General features: G+C 43.0%; 2 protein-coding genes across 4 annotated transcripts; both read left to right on the top strand.

Moving 5' to 3' along the window:
- The first annotated feature begins 594 nt into the window (after positions 1-594).
- Positions 595-4,181, top strand: LOC142969973 (protein C19orf12 homolog). The gene is made up of 3 exons (XM_076110110.1): positions 595-727; positions 2,708-2,917; positions 3,233-4,181. Exons 2-3 carry the CDS (start codon positions 2,758-2,760, stop codon positions 3,496-3,498), a joined length of 426 nt encoding a protein of 141 aa, XP_075966225.1. The 5' UTR covers positions 595-727; positions 2,708-2,757; the 3' UTR covers positions 3,499-4,181.
- A 3,886-nt stretch (positions 4,182-8,067) lies between these two features.
- On the top strand, positions 8,068-13,037 carry LOC142969778 (protein C19orf12 homolog). 3 transcript variants are annotated; one of them, XM_076109787.1, is made up of 3 exons: positions 8,068-8,210; positions 9,835-9,902; positions 10,206-13,037. In XM_076109787.1, exons 1-3 carry the CDS (start codon positions 8,113-8,115, stop codon positions 10,466-10,468), a joined length of 429 nt encoding a protein of 142 aa, XP_075965902.1. In that variant the 5' UTR covers positions 8,068-8,112; the 3' UTR covers positions 10,469-13,037. The 3 variants fall into 3 exon arrangements, with proteins under 3 accessions (XP_075965902.1, XP_075965901.1, XP_075965900.1); XM_076109786.1 differs by having other exon boundaries at positions 8,204-8,333; positions 9,693-9,902; XM_076109785.1 differs by lacking the exon at positions 8,068-8,210 and having other exon boundaries at positions 9,179-9,902.
- Positions 13,038-13,575: the final 538 nt, after the last annotated feature.

The raw sequence follows: 13,575 nt of genomic DNA, 5'->3' as shown, positions 1-13,575 counted from the left end.
ATGGTTTTATACACATTTTCATGTTCACGGTCTTCTCGAACTGTAACAGTGGAACAGTAACCGACCGAGAATGATGTACAACAAGAGTTATCTAATGTGGACTAATAGTTTCAAAGCCTCCGTTCATTGCTGTAAAACTGGACAGTAACCATTCCCTCAAATTAAATACTTATTTAGTATGTATTAATGTAAGTGAACTAGCGAATGGGCTATGGACAAAGTAAGTAAGTAAGTAAGTAAGTGACAAAGTAAGGACAAGCTAGCTAATTTATCTTCAAAGAGTTTGAAGACCCCCCAGTTCTAGATAATTCACCACCAAGCAACCAGCCATTGTTTGTGTAGCGCGCATGCGCAAAATGTGCTAATATAAGACAATCATTCATTTAGTAAGCCCCTTGCCGCAGCCTATTAGTTGACAAATATGGAAATACTCTAACTGGACCGGCAGAGAGACGGTGAGAAGCAAAGACATCAGATGTTATATGACACAATGCCAGCGGCCATTCTGTTTTCAATAGCATTCTGATGAAAGCATTCATCTCGCCTCGATTGTCTGTTATATACTCTCTGGTAGCTTTTTGTAAAGCAGGAAGTGGGGTGGAGAGGGGGGGGCACAAAGAGTGCAGTAACAGCGAATAAGTTTGGTGACAGCGCATTTTGTTCAAAGCCGAATGCTCGCAAATAGCAAAAACTACCACTTCACAGCACATTCAGGACGGGACTGAAGGTATTTGTAACAATTAGACAATTATTGAGGGAAAGGTGGTGTCAGCCGTCTTCTACCTCGTGTCTCTGCTTAAATAGAGACGAAGAAAGCCGAAGGTACTTGAAGAATTATTTTCGGTATTAAAATAGAAACGAAACTTGAGGATCTGTTGACTGCATTCAAATCAAACCAATCAACCGACGAAACCTCTCGCGCCAAACTAGAAACCAGCTCATTTTAAATAAATAACGCTACATAACGGTGGATGTTACCGATCATTAATAACGCAAACAGTGTGACTTGAGATATTTTACGAATTAACAGCGGCCACGTTGTCATTAGAGGTACCAGCAGTGTAAAAGCATTACTTCATTTTTGATCAAATCTATATTTGTTCATAGAATTGAAGATTAATACTATATATTTAAATATTTGAATGTATTTGTTGTTGTCTTGTGGCGTTTATGTGGAACAGGTAGAAGTAAAAGTGAAACTACGTGTATTGTGACAGTTCGATCAGATGATTTAACATTCTCTCTGTCTGTAGACTACTGCATGAACAATAATATACAGTTTGTATGAACTGCCCAAAGGCCCCCAGGGTCCCTGGATGTCAGTGTGTTTTTGGTCATTTTGTTATTTGCAAATTTGTTGTTGAAATTTGCCACTAAAATAATTTTGATCCCGAAAAATGTGATTTAACAATATCTTACCAATGCAACATAACCTTGTGTATAGTCTGTTTCTATTTAACATAATTATCATTCATTGGCTTCGTATGTGTTGTTTTATGAGCCTGTGTGTTGCATGTCTTATTAGTACTTGACAATGTAGTATAAGAGTGTCCTATAATGCATAACTTTGTAAATGTAATCTTGTATTATTATTATTATTATTATTATTATTATTAGTGCTGGGCAACGATTACAATTTTTAATCGCATTGTAATGCGATTAATCGCATTGTAATGCGCAAAATTCAATAAAGAATTCAAAAGTAGTGTATTGCGCACTTTTACCTTAAAAGTACTGCTATATGAACGGAAGTGCAATAACATTTGTTTTGCAAACACTTGAAACAAATAAGGTGCTTTTTAACAGCAGTATTCCCTTCAAACAGTAGCAGTTAAACTATTTCCTGTAAATCTCAACTTAATCATTAATGTAATCAAATATAAAAGCAAAGCTATGTGACACTGCCAGGGCATTAACGCTTTATCTAGTTTGTTATAGAAAAACAAGAGTCCAGAGCCACCATCATAACATTACAACTGTTATGAGGGAGCAGCATAACCAGTCTATGTTCAGTAGCAGGTGTCCCTGTTGGTGAGGTGAAGTACACTGCTGGGATTCACTGTGCAGGGGACCTTTTAGTCTGTTTGTACTGGATTTCCTTTGGAGAATCTCAGTCAAAAAAGGGAAGCTGATCAGTATTGGCTTGGGGTGGGCGTCATCATGCGTCTTAACCAATGAGAGCATTTGGGGGGGGGGGGGGGGGGGGGTGGATATTAACTGTATTATCCATCCCCCCCCCCCAAATGCTCTCATTGGTTAAGACGCGTGATGATGTCCACCCCAAGCCAATACTGATCAGCTTCCCACCCCTCCTGTGACCCATGGTTTGTCTGTGTATTCAGAGCCAGTGAGCAACGGACTTTCAAAATAATAATAATAATTTTAAAAAACTGAGTTAATGCGCGATAAAATAATTGTCGGCGTTAATTAATGCCCAGCCCTAATTATTATGTAACATCTGCCTCTTGGGACTACAGATGAAAAATAGCCTCTTGGCTAACTCTGGCGCATTTACAGGAGTGTTTTATTAATGTGCACTGTCCCTAACAAATAGACCAATAAATAAATAAGAAATGTGACTAGATTAGGTTTGGTAGACACTGTACCGTCTTATCCGTGTGAATACTCTGCTCAGAAAACTCATTTTGTGCCGCAGCTGTGGGGCAAAATGTGGTCTAAGGTTCAAAGATGGGTCTTTCTTCTTTAGGCAACACCAAAGTAGAGTCGACTGTCCTCCATGAGTGTCTCAACGCAGGGATGGCTCCACGAATGGATGACGTCATGCGTCTGTGCTGCGAAATATCGGCCCACGATGAGATCAAGGTGGCAGTGAAAAACTCCACCAAAGGAGCGCTGGTGGCAGGAGGAACCGCTTTTGTAGGCGGACTGCTCGGTGGACCTCCAGGGATTGCTGTTGGTAAGAATAAATACTCTACAAACAAAATGTACCGTTATCAACAGCTGCCTGATTAAAGGTCCAAATGTAGCCAACGCTGACAGAGGGTTGCTTTGAGATTGTTGGGTCCCACACCTCTTGAGTCGGCCTTCATTCACAGATGGAGGACAAATCTAAGTGAGGACACCTTGTAGAGGTGAGAGTGAACCAGATGTTTAAAAGAAGGAAGACAAAAAGGAGCTACTCCACCCTCGTACCCCAGAACAGAACACATGTCCTCTGTGACCCTGTAACTGACCCTTTACCCCCTCCCTCCCTCCTCTGTGTGTCTACCAGGCGGCGCAGTGGGCGGTCTCTTGGGCAGCTGGCTGACCAGCGGACAGTTCCGGCCTCTGCCTCAGATCCTGATGGAGTTGCCTCCCGCCCAGCAACAGCAGCTCTACGATCAAGTCGCGGCCGTCCTGAACAACCTGGACTGGATGGACGCGGCCCAGCTCATCGCCCTGGTGATGGGCAACGCCACGCTGCAGCAGCAGGTCACCGCCGCGCTGCTCAACTACGTCACCAAGGAGCTCCGATCGGAAGTGCGCTATAAGGACTGAGTTCTGATTACACGTGGACTTTTCAGGGCCGTCGGGCCTGACGAGCACAACCAGAGTCCTCACCACTTATCTTTGTACTTATTGGAAAATAAACTGTGAATCACGGCTGTTTCACCTTGAGGTCTGTGCCAGATGGAGCAGTTAGCTCTGCTGTCTTCAAAGTGTCCATCCTCACTGCAGTGGTGAAATGTTCTCAAGTGCTGTATTTGAAGGTAGTACTTGTACTTTACTTGAGCATTTACTTTATACTCTAGTTCAGAGGCAGATATTGTACTTTTTTACTCCACAACATGTATTTTCAGGTTCAAATTATGAATAAATTGAAATCGACCAATAAATTATGAGGTATGATTGTAAAAATAAAGATCTGCTTAAAAGGGTACATAAGTACTTTAATGTCAGTGCTTCACTCATTTTACCTTTTAAAGGATCAGAGTACTTCATCGACCACCGCCCAACAAGAAAGAAATCACTGCATCTGTTACTTAATGAACGGATGGTGACATTGGCACAAATGTTTTGTACGAGAGAACGATGTTGACGTCAACTTTCCTCTGCTTTTTACACATTTATTCTGGATTAGAAGGTAATCTCTTAATTGCCACACTCTATCGGGGTGTTTTTAATACACCTCTGTTTAGGATTTTCAAATCAAATAAACCTTTGAAGCTCTGTTAACAACATTGTTGGATTAGCTGTGTCCTGTCTTTATCAGCAATAGTTCAGAAAACTTCTTCATCACTATATGTCACTTCTCTCGATTTTCGACATGTGAATCATAGTTGCTTTACAGTCCAGTGTCAGCATTTTGTTCAAACAACGACACGATTGCGTCATCATAGTAGTCAGGTGGGGGACCTGGAGGGTCCCCTGGAGTGTCGTATTCTTCGTCGGTTTGGGGAATCTGTTGGTACACTAGGGACTGTTTAGTTAGTGCAGTGTCTATCAATTGCTGTAGGAGGCCTCTTGTACAAGGTATGAGACAACACCCACAAACGGCGAGGACAGCAACTGCCACAGCTTTTTCATTTGCCGAACCATGATTCCAGCATTTTACCAAAAAGGTCATCAATTCCAGCATTCTCTGGTAATTCTTTGGACAGTGAAGTTAGGCCTTGCAGTGCTCTCGTCACTGAGCCATCAGGTGCTGTGTTATTAGGTATGAAAGTACAACAAGATGAGCCAAACATTTTGCAGACCCCTCCCTTCTCCGCCAGCAACATGTCTAATGCCATTCAGTTTTGCCAGGCCATCAGACCGGTCTTGTCGAATTGACCATGTAACCCTTCTACCGCATCTCTAGTATAATTGATAAATCTTTGTTGGTTATAGTAGATGTAATTTATCCAATCGACATTTTTATTGATCGTTGCCCCCAGAAAAATATCGATTCAAACCCTGCAGCAATTTGGTTTTGCGCCTTGTATTCATCAGGCATTCCCCTGGGGACCCCGATGTCATTTTTGTACACAGACGGACTGAAACTGCCAGATGGCGCTGACCTCTTACTCCTATGGTGGTGGTCTGTTTTTAGGAGGGTACGCAGAGAAGTGCCATCCATGGGTAGTGTATAGAAAGGCATTACCAGCTGTATTAGGGCACAAGTTCCGCTCCATTGCTTAGGGAGTTTAGACAGAAGTCTCTTACCTACACAGAACCACCAGATGTCAGCCCTGGCCAGATTCTGGTTATCAAACCAAGATTTGTAATATCCATCTGTTGTCTCTGTGATGTCACACGTGGTGTTACACCATGGCAGGGTCCCCACGTTAACGCCGTTTCCTGAAACACGTCTAGTGAAACAAGTATAGCTGGCTGCCTATGGCTTGAATACAGGAGGTACCTTGGGCGCAATAACTGGCAACAGATAATGCAGAGAAGTGCAATTTGGGTTGCTAGGCGGTTTGGAGAACAATTGCAAGGCACATTTTAAACCTGCTGGGTCTGTATGTGGTGTCAAACAGAATGGAATCGTTCCTAGGGTAGGCCTAGATTGAGAGCAGACTACACAGTTAGACAAGTGCATTTGTTCAGCTGAATACATTATCCAGCTAAACATTTCATTTTGTTCATTGTAGCCTGTTTCCATCGCTAATGTCTCCTTCAAGGTTGTTACATTCAAATAGGTCACCATTTTTGACTGTGTGGGTGGTTCACCTGATGTAGATGTAGCAGGAGGAGGAGTTTCAGTACCCTGAGAGGGGGCGTTCGTTGGAGATACAGTTTGAACCCTTAGACCAGGGGTCGGCAACCTTTACTATCCAAAGAGCCATTTTGCCATATTTTCCACCAAATAAAATTTGTCTGGAGCTGCAAAAGCTATTTGATATCACATCTTATAAAGTTTTATCTATGGTTATTGTCACAGCTCTGCCCCTTCTCTCCTGTCACTTTATCTCTCACTCACCTATCAGCTCATTCAGTGCACCTGTGAGCCTCCATCCTCATCAGCACAACTCCCCTCACCTGCCTCTGATCTAGCCACTATATAAACTCCTGCCTCTCAGTCACTCCTTGCCAGATCATTGCCATGTCTACCCACCCATTTAGCTCGTCCTGTTCCCGGTTTCCCAGTCTACCTGCCCTGCATCCTCCTGCCGGATTTCCCCCCTTGTCTCTTGTCTCGTCCTTGGATTCCCTGTTGTGTTCCGGTAAAGATTCCTGTCTTGTTCTTTACTCATTAAAAACCGGCAGACCACGCTTTTCTCCTGAATGGTCATGTTCCCGTCTCCGCTGGGCCGCAGCGAGCCCCCGTCTCCGCTGGGCCGCAGCGAGCCCCCGTCTCCGCAGCGAGCCCCCATTCCCGCCTCCGCAGGGCCACAGATGACTCCGGCTCCCCGTGTCCAGTCGGCGGTCTGGCCAACTCCAGCTCCCCGTGTCTGTTTGGCCGACTCCCGCCTCCGAGTCGCAGCGACCTCCAGTTCCTGCCGCCTCCGAGCCGCAGCGACCAGTCTGAATCCAGTTCCCCTCCTGACCCCGTCTCCGAGAGTTTGAATCCAGTTCCCCTCCTGACCCCGTCTCCGAGAGTCTGAATCCAGTTCCCCTCCTGACGCCCAGCCTCTAGAGTCTCGTTATCAGTTTCCCCAGTCCGGTTCCGCTGAGCCTTTGGATCCGGACATCCCTCCTCCAGACCCCCTCCACCCACCCGGCTGTGACCTGACTCTTGGCCTTCAGCATAGTTTTCGAGATGATCTCCGTCCAGACTAAAACGCCTGAAAACGAATATCACGTGACTATTCACGTACAGTGAACAGATTGGTTGCTCAAAGCCGCTAACCGTGACTTCAGATGGCTGCTCCGTAGGGCTGATAATGCCGCTGGACACGCTGCTCACTAATCACTCCAATAACAGCAGCTTCCTCCGCAGAAATGCAGACTTTAACTGGACAACAGCTGCTAGTAAAGACAACAAGGTCAGCGAATTCAATTAACCTGGTAGTCGATCGGTAATCAAGGCTGTTGTTGTTGGTAAATTTCCGGGTAAGGGTCACGTGATAGGGGTGTGACGAATCAGGGAAGGACACATCGTGACTGCTAAGAACCAATCAAGTAGCGAACGCGGGTGTCGACGTCATAGTTTTCAAACTCCTCCATTTTCGGTGCTTTGAAAACTCCGGCGTAGTGTGGATGCTCAGTGTAAACGTCGCAAAACATATGCGGTTTCAAATGGAAACGTAGTCGTGTGGACATGGGCTCAGGCTTTGACAAAAAATAATTGACAATTGACAATGACATTGAAATAAATAACGGTTGCACAGTGGACAATCTTTCAAATGGAGCACCTCTTATCTTGGAGTTTGAGGTGATACTGTGTCACTGAAAATAAAAAATGTTTTAATATTTTGTCAACTAAAATGTGCGTCACATCCTATTACGTCGCTGTCGAGTGCCTTTCCCTGCAGCTGGCTAATCATAGTAATAAAGTTTTGAAAGCTGAACCTTTACCATCACACTTATCTGCACAAGCAGCAGAACTCATTGCTCTGACAGAGTCATGTAAATTAGGTAAAATAAGGTTGTGAATATCTACACAGACAGTAACTATGCATATTCATACATTTGCTCAACAGTGGAAAAACAGAGGCATGGTAACATCAACTAACAAACCTATCACACAGATTTGATCTTACGCTTGCTACAGTTCTTACAGTTGCCGAGGAAAGTCTGTAAATGCCAGCACATACAACAGGAATTGACCCCATTTCAGCAGGAAATCGCAGAGCAGATGAGAAGGCTAAGAAAGCTGCACAGAAACCACATGACCAACCTCCTTTTGAAGTGCAGCACTTAGATCATGAAATCTTAAATGACATGCACCACAACAAGCGTGTGCCTATTGGATAAACTATGATAAACGGAGTCTTTACAGCATATGGCTTCACAAACTACTCAAAAAATGTTTGTCTAGCATGTACTGTATGTGCAAAACATAATCCTCAAGGGCAGCAAAGACCAGCTAGAGGTAAATTACCAGAATATCCATTTCAACACATTTGCATGGATTTCATTGAACTAAACCAATCGTTTATTTTTCAGTTTTGTCTGTCTTCTTTTTTTTGTTTTGGCAACATCAAAGTAGAGTCGACTGTCCTCCATGAGTGTCTCAACGCAGTGATGGCTCCACGAATGGATGACGTCATGCGTCTGTGCCGCGAAACATCAGCTCACGATGAGATCAAGCTGGCAGTGAAAAACTCCACCAAAGGAGCGATGTTGGCAGGAGGAAGAGTGCAGTAACAGCAAAGAAGTTTGGTGACAGCGCATTTTGTTCAAAGCCGAATGCTCGCAAAGAGCAAAAACTACCACTTCACAGCACATTCAGGACGGGACTGAAGGTATTTGTAACAATTGGACAATTATTGAGGGAAAGGTGGTGTCAGCCGTCTTCTACCTTGTGTCTCTGCTTAAATAGAGACGAAGAAAGCCGAAGGTACTTGAAGAATTATTTTGTTCGGTATTAAAATAGAAACGAAACTTGAGCGTCTGTTGCATTCAAATCAAACCGTTATCGATTTAACCAACTGTCACTGTCGTTGAGTTATCTTTGAGAAAAAAAACATTGTGAAAGCATGGTGGCATATCATGCCCACCTAGTTACATTAAGTTTATTTGTACCCCGTTCAACTAGCGAGCATTAAACCAAGGAAACCTCTCCCGCCAAACTCCGTTCAGAAACCAGCTCATTTTAAATAAATACATAACGGTGGATGTTACCAATCATTAATAATGCGAATAGTTTGACTTGAGATATTTTATGAATTAACAGCAGCCACGAGGTACCAGCAGTGTAAAAGCATTACGTCATTTTTGTTAAAAAAATCTATATTTGTTCAGACATAGAATTAAGAGTCATACTATATATATTGAAATATTTGAATACTGTATTTGTTGTTTTGTGCTGTTTAGGCTATGTTGAACATGTACAAGTAAAACCACGTGTATTGTGACAGTCGTGCTGAAAGCAGATCAGTTCTAGATCAGATGATTTAACATTCTCTCTGTCTGTAGACTACTGCATGAACAATAATATACAGTTTGTATGAACTGCCCAAAGGCCCCCAGGGTCCCTTGGATGTCTGTGTGTTTTGGTCATTTTGTTATTTGCAAATTTGTTGAAATTTGCCACTAAAATAATTTTGATCCCAGAAAAATGTGATTTAACAATATCTTACCGATGCAACATAACCTTGTATATAGTCCATGTTTCTATTTGACATAATTATCCCTCATTTATTGGCTTCGTATGTGTTGTTTTATGAGCCTCTGTGTTGCATGTCTTATTAGTACTTGACAATGTAACATTAGTATAAGAGTGTCCTGAATGATGTTTCTACTTATAGTAATATGCTCTTCTTTTATTGTTTCTGCATGCTTTGTAAAGGGTCAATAATGCATAACTGTGTAAATGTAATCATATATTATTATATAACATCTGCCCAGGGACTATAGATGAAAAATAGCCTCTTGGCTAACTCTGGCGCATTTACAGGAGTGTTTTATTAACGTGCACTGTCCCTAACAATTAGACCAATACAAAATGTGACTAGTTTATTTGAGCGACTAGATTAGGTTTGGTAGACACTGTACCGTCTTATCCGTGTGAATACTCTGCTCAGAAAACTCATTCTGTTCTTCAACTGTGGGGCAAAATGTGGTCTAAGGTTCAAAGATGTTTTTTTTATTTTTTTTTAAAGGCAACACCAAAGTAGAGTCGACTGTCCTCCATGAGTGTCTCAACGCAGTGATGGCTGTACAAACGGATGACGTCGCGCATCTGTGCTGCGAAATATCGTCTCTTCATCATATGAAGGTGGCAGTGAATAACTCCACCACAAGCGCGCTGGTGGCAGGAGGAAGTATCTTAGTAGGCGGGCTGCTCGGTGGACCTCCAGGGATTGCTGTTGGTAAGACTAAATACTCTACAAACTAAGTGTACCGTTATCAACAGCTGCCTGATTAAAGGTCCAAATGTAACCAACGCTGACAGAGGGTTGCTTTGAGATTGTTGGGTCCCACACCTCTGAGTCGGCCTTCATTCACAGATGAGGACAAATCTAAGTGAGGACACCTTGTAGAGGTGAGAGTGAACCAGACGTTAAAAATAAGGAAGACCAAAAGGAGCTACTCCGGCCTCTCGTACCCCAGAACAGTGTCCTCTGTGTTCTGTAGCTGACCCTGTACACCCCCCCCCTCTGTGTGTCTACCAGGCGGAGTATTGGGCGCTCTCTTTGGCTGGCTGACCAGCGGACAGTTCCGGCCTCTGCCTCAGATCCTGATGGAGTTGTCTCCCGACCAGCGACAGAAGCTCTACGATCAAGTCACGTTCTACTTGATCAACCTGGTCTGGACGAACAAGGCCCAGCTCGTCACCCTGGTGATGGGCAATGCCACGCTGCAGCAGCAGGTCACCGCCGCGCTGCTCAACTACGTCACCAGGGAGCTCGGATCGAAGGTGTGCTTTGGGGACTGAGTTCTGATTACACGTGGACTTTTCAGGGCCGTCGGGCCTGACAAGCACAACCAGAGTCCTCACCACTTATCTTTGTACTTATTGGATAAAAAAACTCTGAATCGCGGATGTTTCACTTTGATGTCTGTGCCAGATGGAGCAGTTAGCTCTGCTGTCTTCAAAGTGTTAGAAGATTGTAGAAAAGTATACCAGCTATAACATATAACCTGTTTGATTCAATGATATAAGTGATTAAACATATAACCTGTATGAAAAGCTTTATGTAAGATAGTCACTCAAGCATTATATAATCCTTCCTGTTCAAACAGGACCAACTAGCTAATGTTACCATATAAGGTGAAAACATTCTGTTGACTTAGAAACAGGATGACTCATGTGTGAGTGATGCATGAAACCAAGGGTGTTACCGGTCTCAGACAAGCATATAAGCAGCAGCATAACTGGGATGAGGGGTCTCCAGCTTTAGTGTCTGCTATTAGTAGACAGCTAAAAAAAAAAAAAAACAGCAAAAGCTGACTGGAGAAGCCTGTTAAATCAGGACTGCTCGTATTTGTTTTTAACCACAGACTGTTTCATTGAGTTGAAATTGTTGTAAGTGACGTGAAAAAAAAAAAAAAGTGTCTGGGACTCAAACTAAAGAGTTTCTTTAGAGTAATTGAACCCTCTTCCCCTGTCCATGAAAAGTGTGATACACAGGTGACGACCGACTCTACCTTCTACTTAAGGTAAGTTCCTCTGGGTGAAGACTTGGCAGTATTAGTCAAAATGGTGAGAAACATAAAATAGGCAGTAGTAAGGTACAGATGTTCTATGTAGCTACTTATATACCGGGTGTTAGGGTTACATCTCACTGAGAGCGCCTAGGGCGTAGCCGTACAAGACTCTCAGAAAGACAATTATTCCGAAATCCTAACGACTACGGGGTGAGATAAAAGGCCGAAGGTATTTTACCGACCCTTTTGAGGGATGCTAATCCCTTAAGGTCACATCTCTACACCGTAGGCACAGCTACGGGAGCAATTTATTTTGGGGTTAAGTGTCTTGCTGAAGGACACATCGACATGCGACTAGCGGAGCCGGAGATCGAACCGCCGATCCTCTGATTGAAGGACGGCCCTGCTATCCACTTAGCCACAGTCGCCCATTTACTTTATACTTCTACTCTACTACAGTTCATAGGTGGATATTGTACTTTTTTTTTTTTACTCCACTACATGTAGTTTCAGGTTCAAATTATTAACAAAAAATGTAAATCAATGAACAAATGAGGTATTATTATAAAACTAAAGATGTGCTTGAAACAGTACTTTGTCAATACTTCGCTCACTTTCCTGAAGTAAAAGGTCTGAGCCATCTGTGTTGCTTAATAATGAACAGATGGTGACATTGGCACAGATGTTTTGTACGAGAGAATTTCCTCTGCTTTTTAAACTCTAGGCTAGTGAGCCTTTTTCAGAGGAACTTTTTTATGGTAGTTCTTATGGTAATTTGTATGGTCTTCAGTTCTGTGCTTTTTGGCCTACGGGAATTATGAAAATTCCAGTCCTTCACATTTTCCTGTTTACCTATTTTTTTTTAAGCATACCGTTTAGGCCTGTATGTCCAAATCTAAGCCTTGATATCACCGTTTCCTCTCTCCTGTTCCTTCCTGCACATCTCAGTTCTCCCACTTTCCTCTGAACTCGGTAACACCGTCGTCCTTTCCTGTCTTCTTCCCATTGCTTCTGCCACCTTTCCTTCAACCTCTGTTTAATGATACTTTTTGTTTTTGATTTACTGAAGCTGACTGCAACATTAGTACAGCTATTTTTTGTGGCCTCTTTTGCAGCTTTATCTGCCATCTAATTTCCTATGACCCCAATATGTGCTGGTACCCATAGGAATATGACTGTCAGACCCATCATTTGAATTCTGTATAATGTTTGTTGTATTTCTATAAGGATGTCTGGTCTACTGTTTGAATGGCTGTTCTGTAAGCTGGCTAATGATGAGCTTGAGTCTGAACAAATGATTGTCCTCAATGGTCTTGTGTCCTCTAGCCACTGTAGTGCTAACATTATTGCCAGCATTTCCCCTGTGTACACTGCTAGTCCCTCAGTGATCATTTTATCTATTTTAATATTAAATTCTGGGACAATAAATGCCACTCCTACCTTGTTTCCTAAATTCTTTGATGCATCTGTAAAAACCTGGATATAACTGTGGTAACTGTCGATGTGCCTGTATTGTATGCCAATTGAAATGATCCGTTCTACCCTTGTTCTTATTTTTTAATAACGTAAAGTCTACTGTTGCATCAGGAAGTATCCACGGTGCTGTTGCTGGTAATGGCTGTGTCCTGTTTGCTGACTACTCTGTCTTTCAGGATGTTGATCGGCAGCTAACGAGCCCCACCTGAGCCTGCTGGAAATGGCCAGCTATAAAGATGCACCACCTGAACATGGCGGGGTGCCTCGCTTCCCCTCCTCTCTGCCTCTCACGGCAGCTGCTTCATTTGATTGATTCTTTGTTTGTTTAGTTTAAGTTTGGTTATTGGTTCATTAAATAAAAGGTATATTTATTACATTTATCACTCTTCTTGTCTCCCTTATGTTGCAGCCTTTGAGCCAGGTCGTAACAGACAACATAAAATGTCAAGCATGACAAATCAATCCAGCAACACTGCAGCGCTAGAGCACGAGCCATTGATATTATTCATAAAAACGACACGATAGACAAATGAACACAGTAGTAATGCTACTGCAAAAAAACAAAAGCAGTTCACTTACCACAGCTGCCTTCACTTAAAGACAAAGTCCATCCTCCTTTCTTTGTTAACAAAGTCAGTAACTCCCAAATCCATTTCTCCTCCTTCAGCCATTGAGTGTTAAAAAAACAAAGCCAGGTTAATGCAGACGTATATAGCTACCTGGGTAGCAGTGGCACGTCAAAGAATACGCCCAACATGTCAAACTAAAGATCTGATTGGTTGAAGACTATGCCAATCAACAATATTGTCCCCATTCACTTAAACTGCAAGGTCTACCTAGAGGGCATCGGGCCTCTCTCCTTACATAGAGACATAGAGGCTGAATCTGATTGGATAAAAGCTCTGTGCTGGAAACAGC

The sequence above is a fragment of the Anarhichas minor genome, unplaced genomic scaffold (assembly GCF_050575085.1).
Source record: "Anarhichas minor isolate MPS153535 unplaced genomic scaffold, ASM5057508v1 ptg000042l, whole genome shotgun sequence".
NCBI classification, from domain to species: domain Eukaryota; kingdom Metazoa; phylum Chordata; class Actinopteri; order Perciformes; family Anarhichadidae; genus Anarhichas; species Anarhichas minor.
This window is presented reverse-complemented; position numbering and strand designations above follow the sequence as displayed.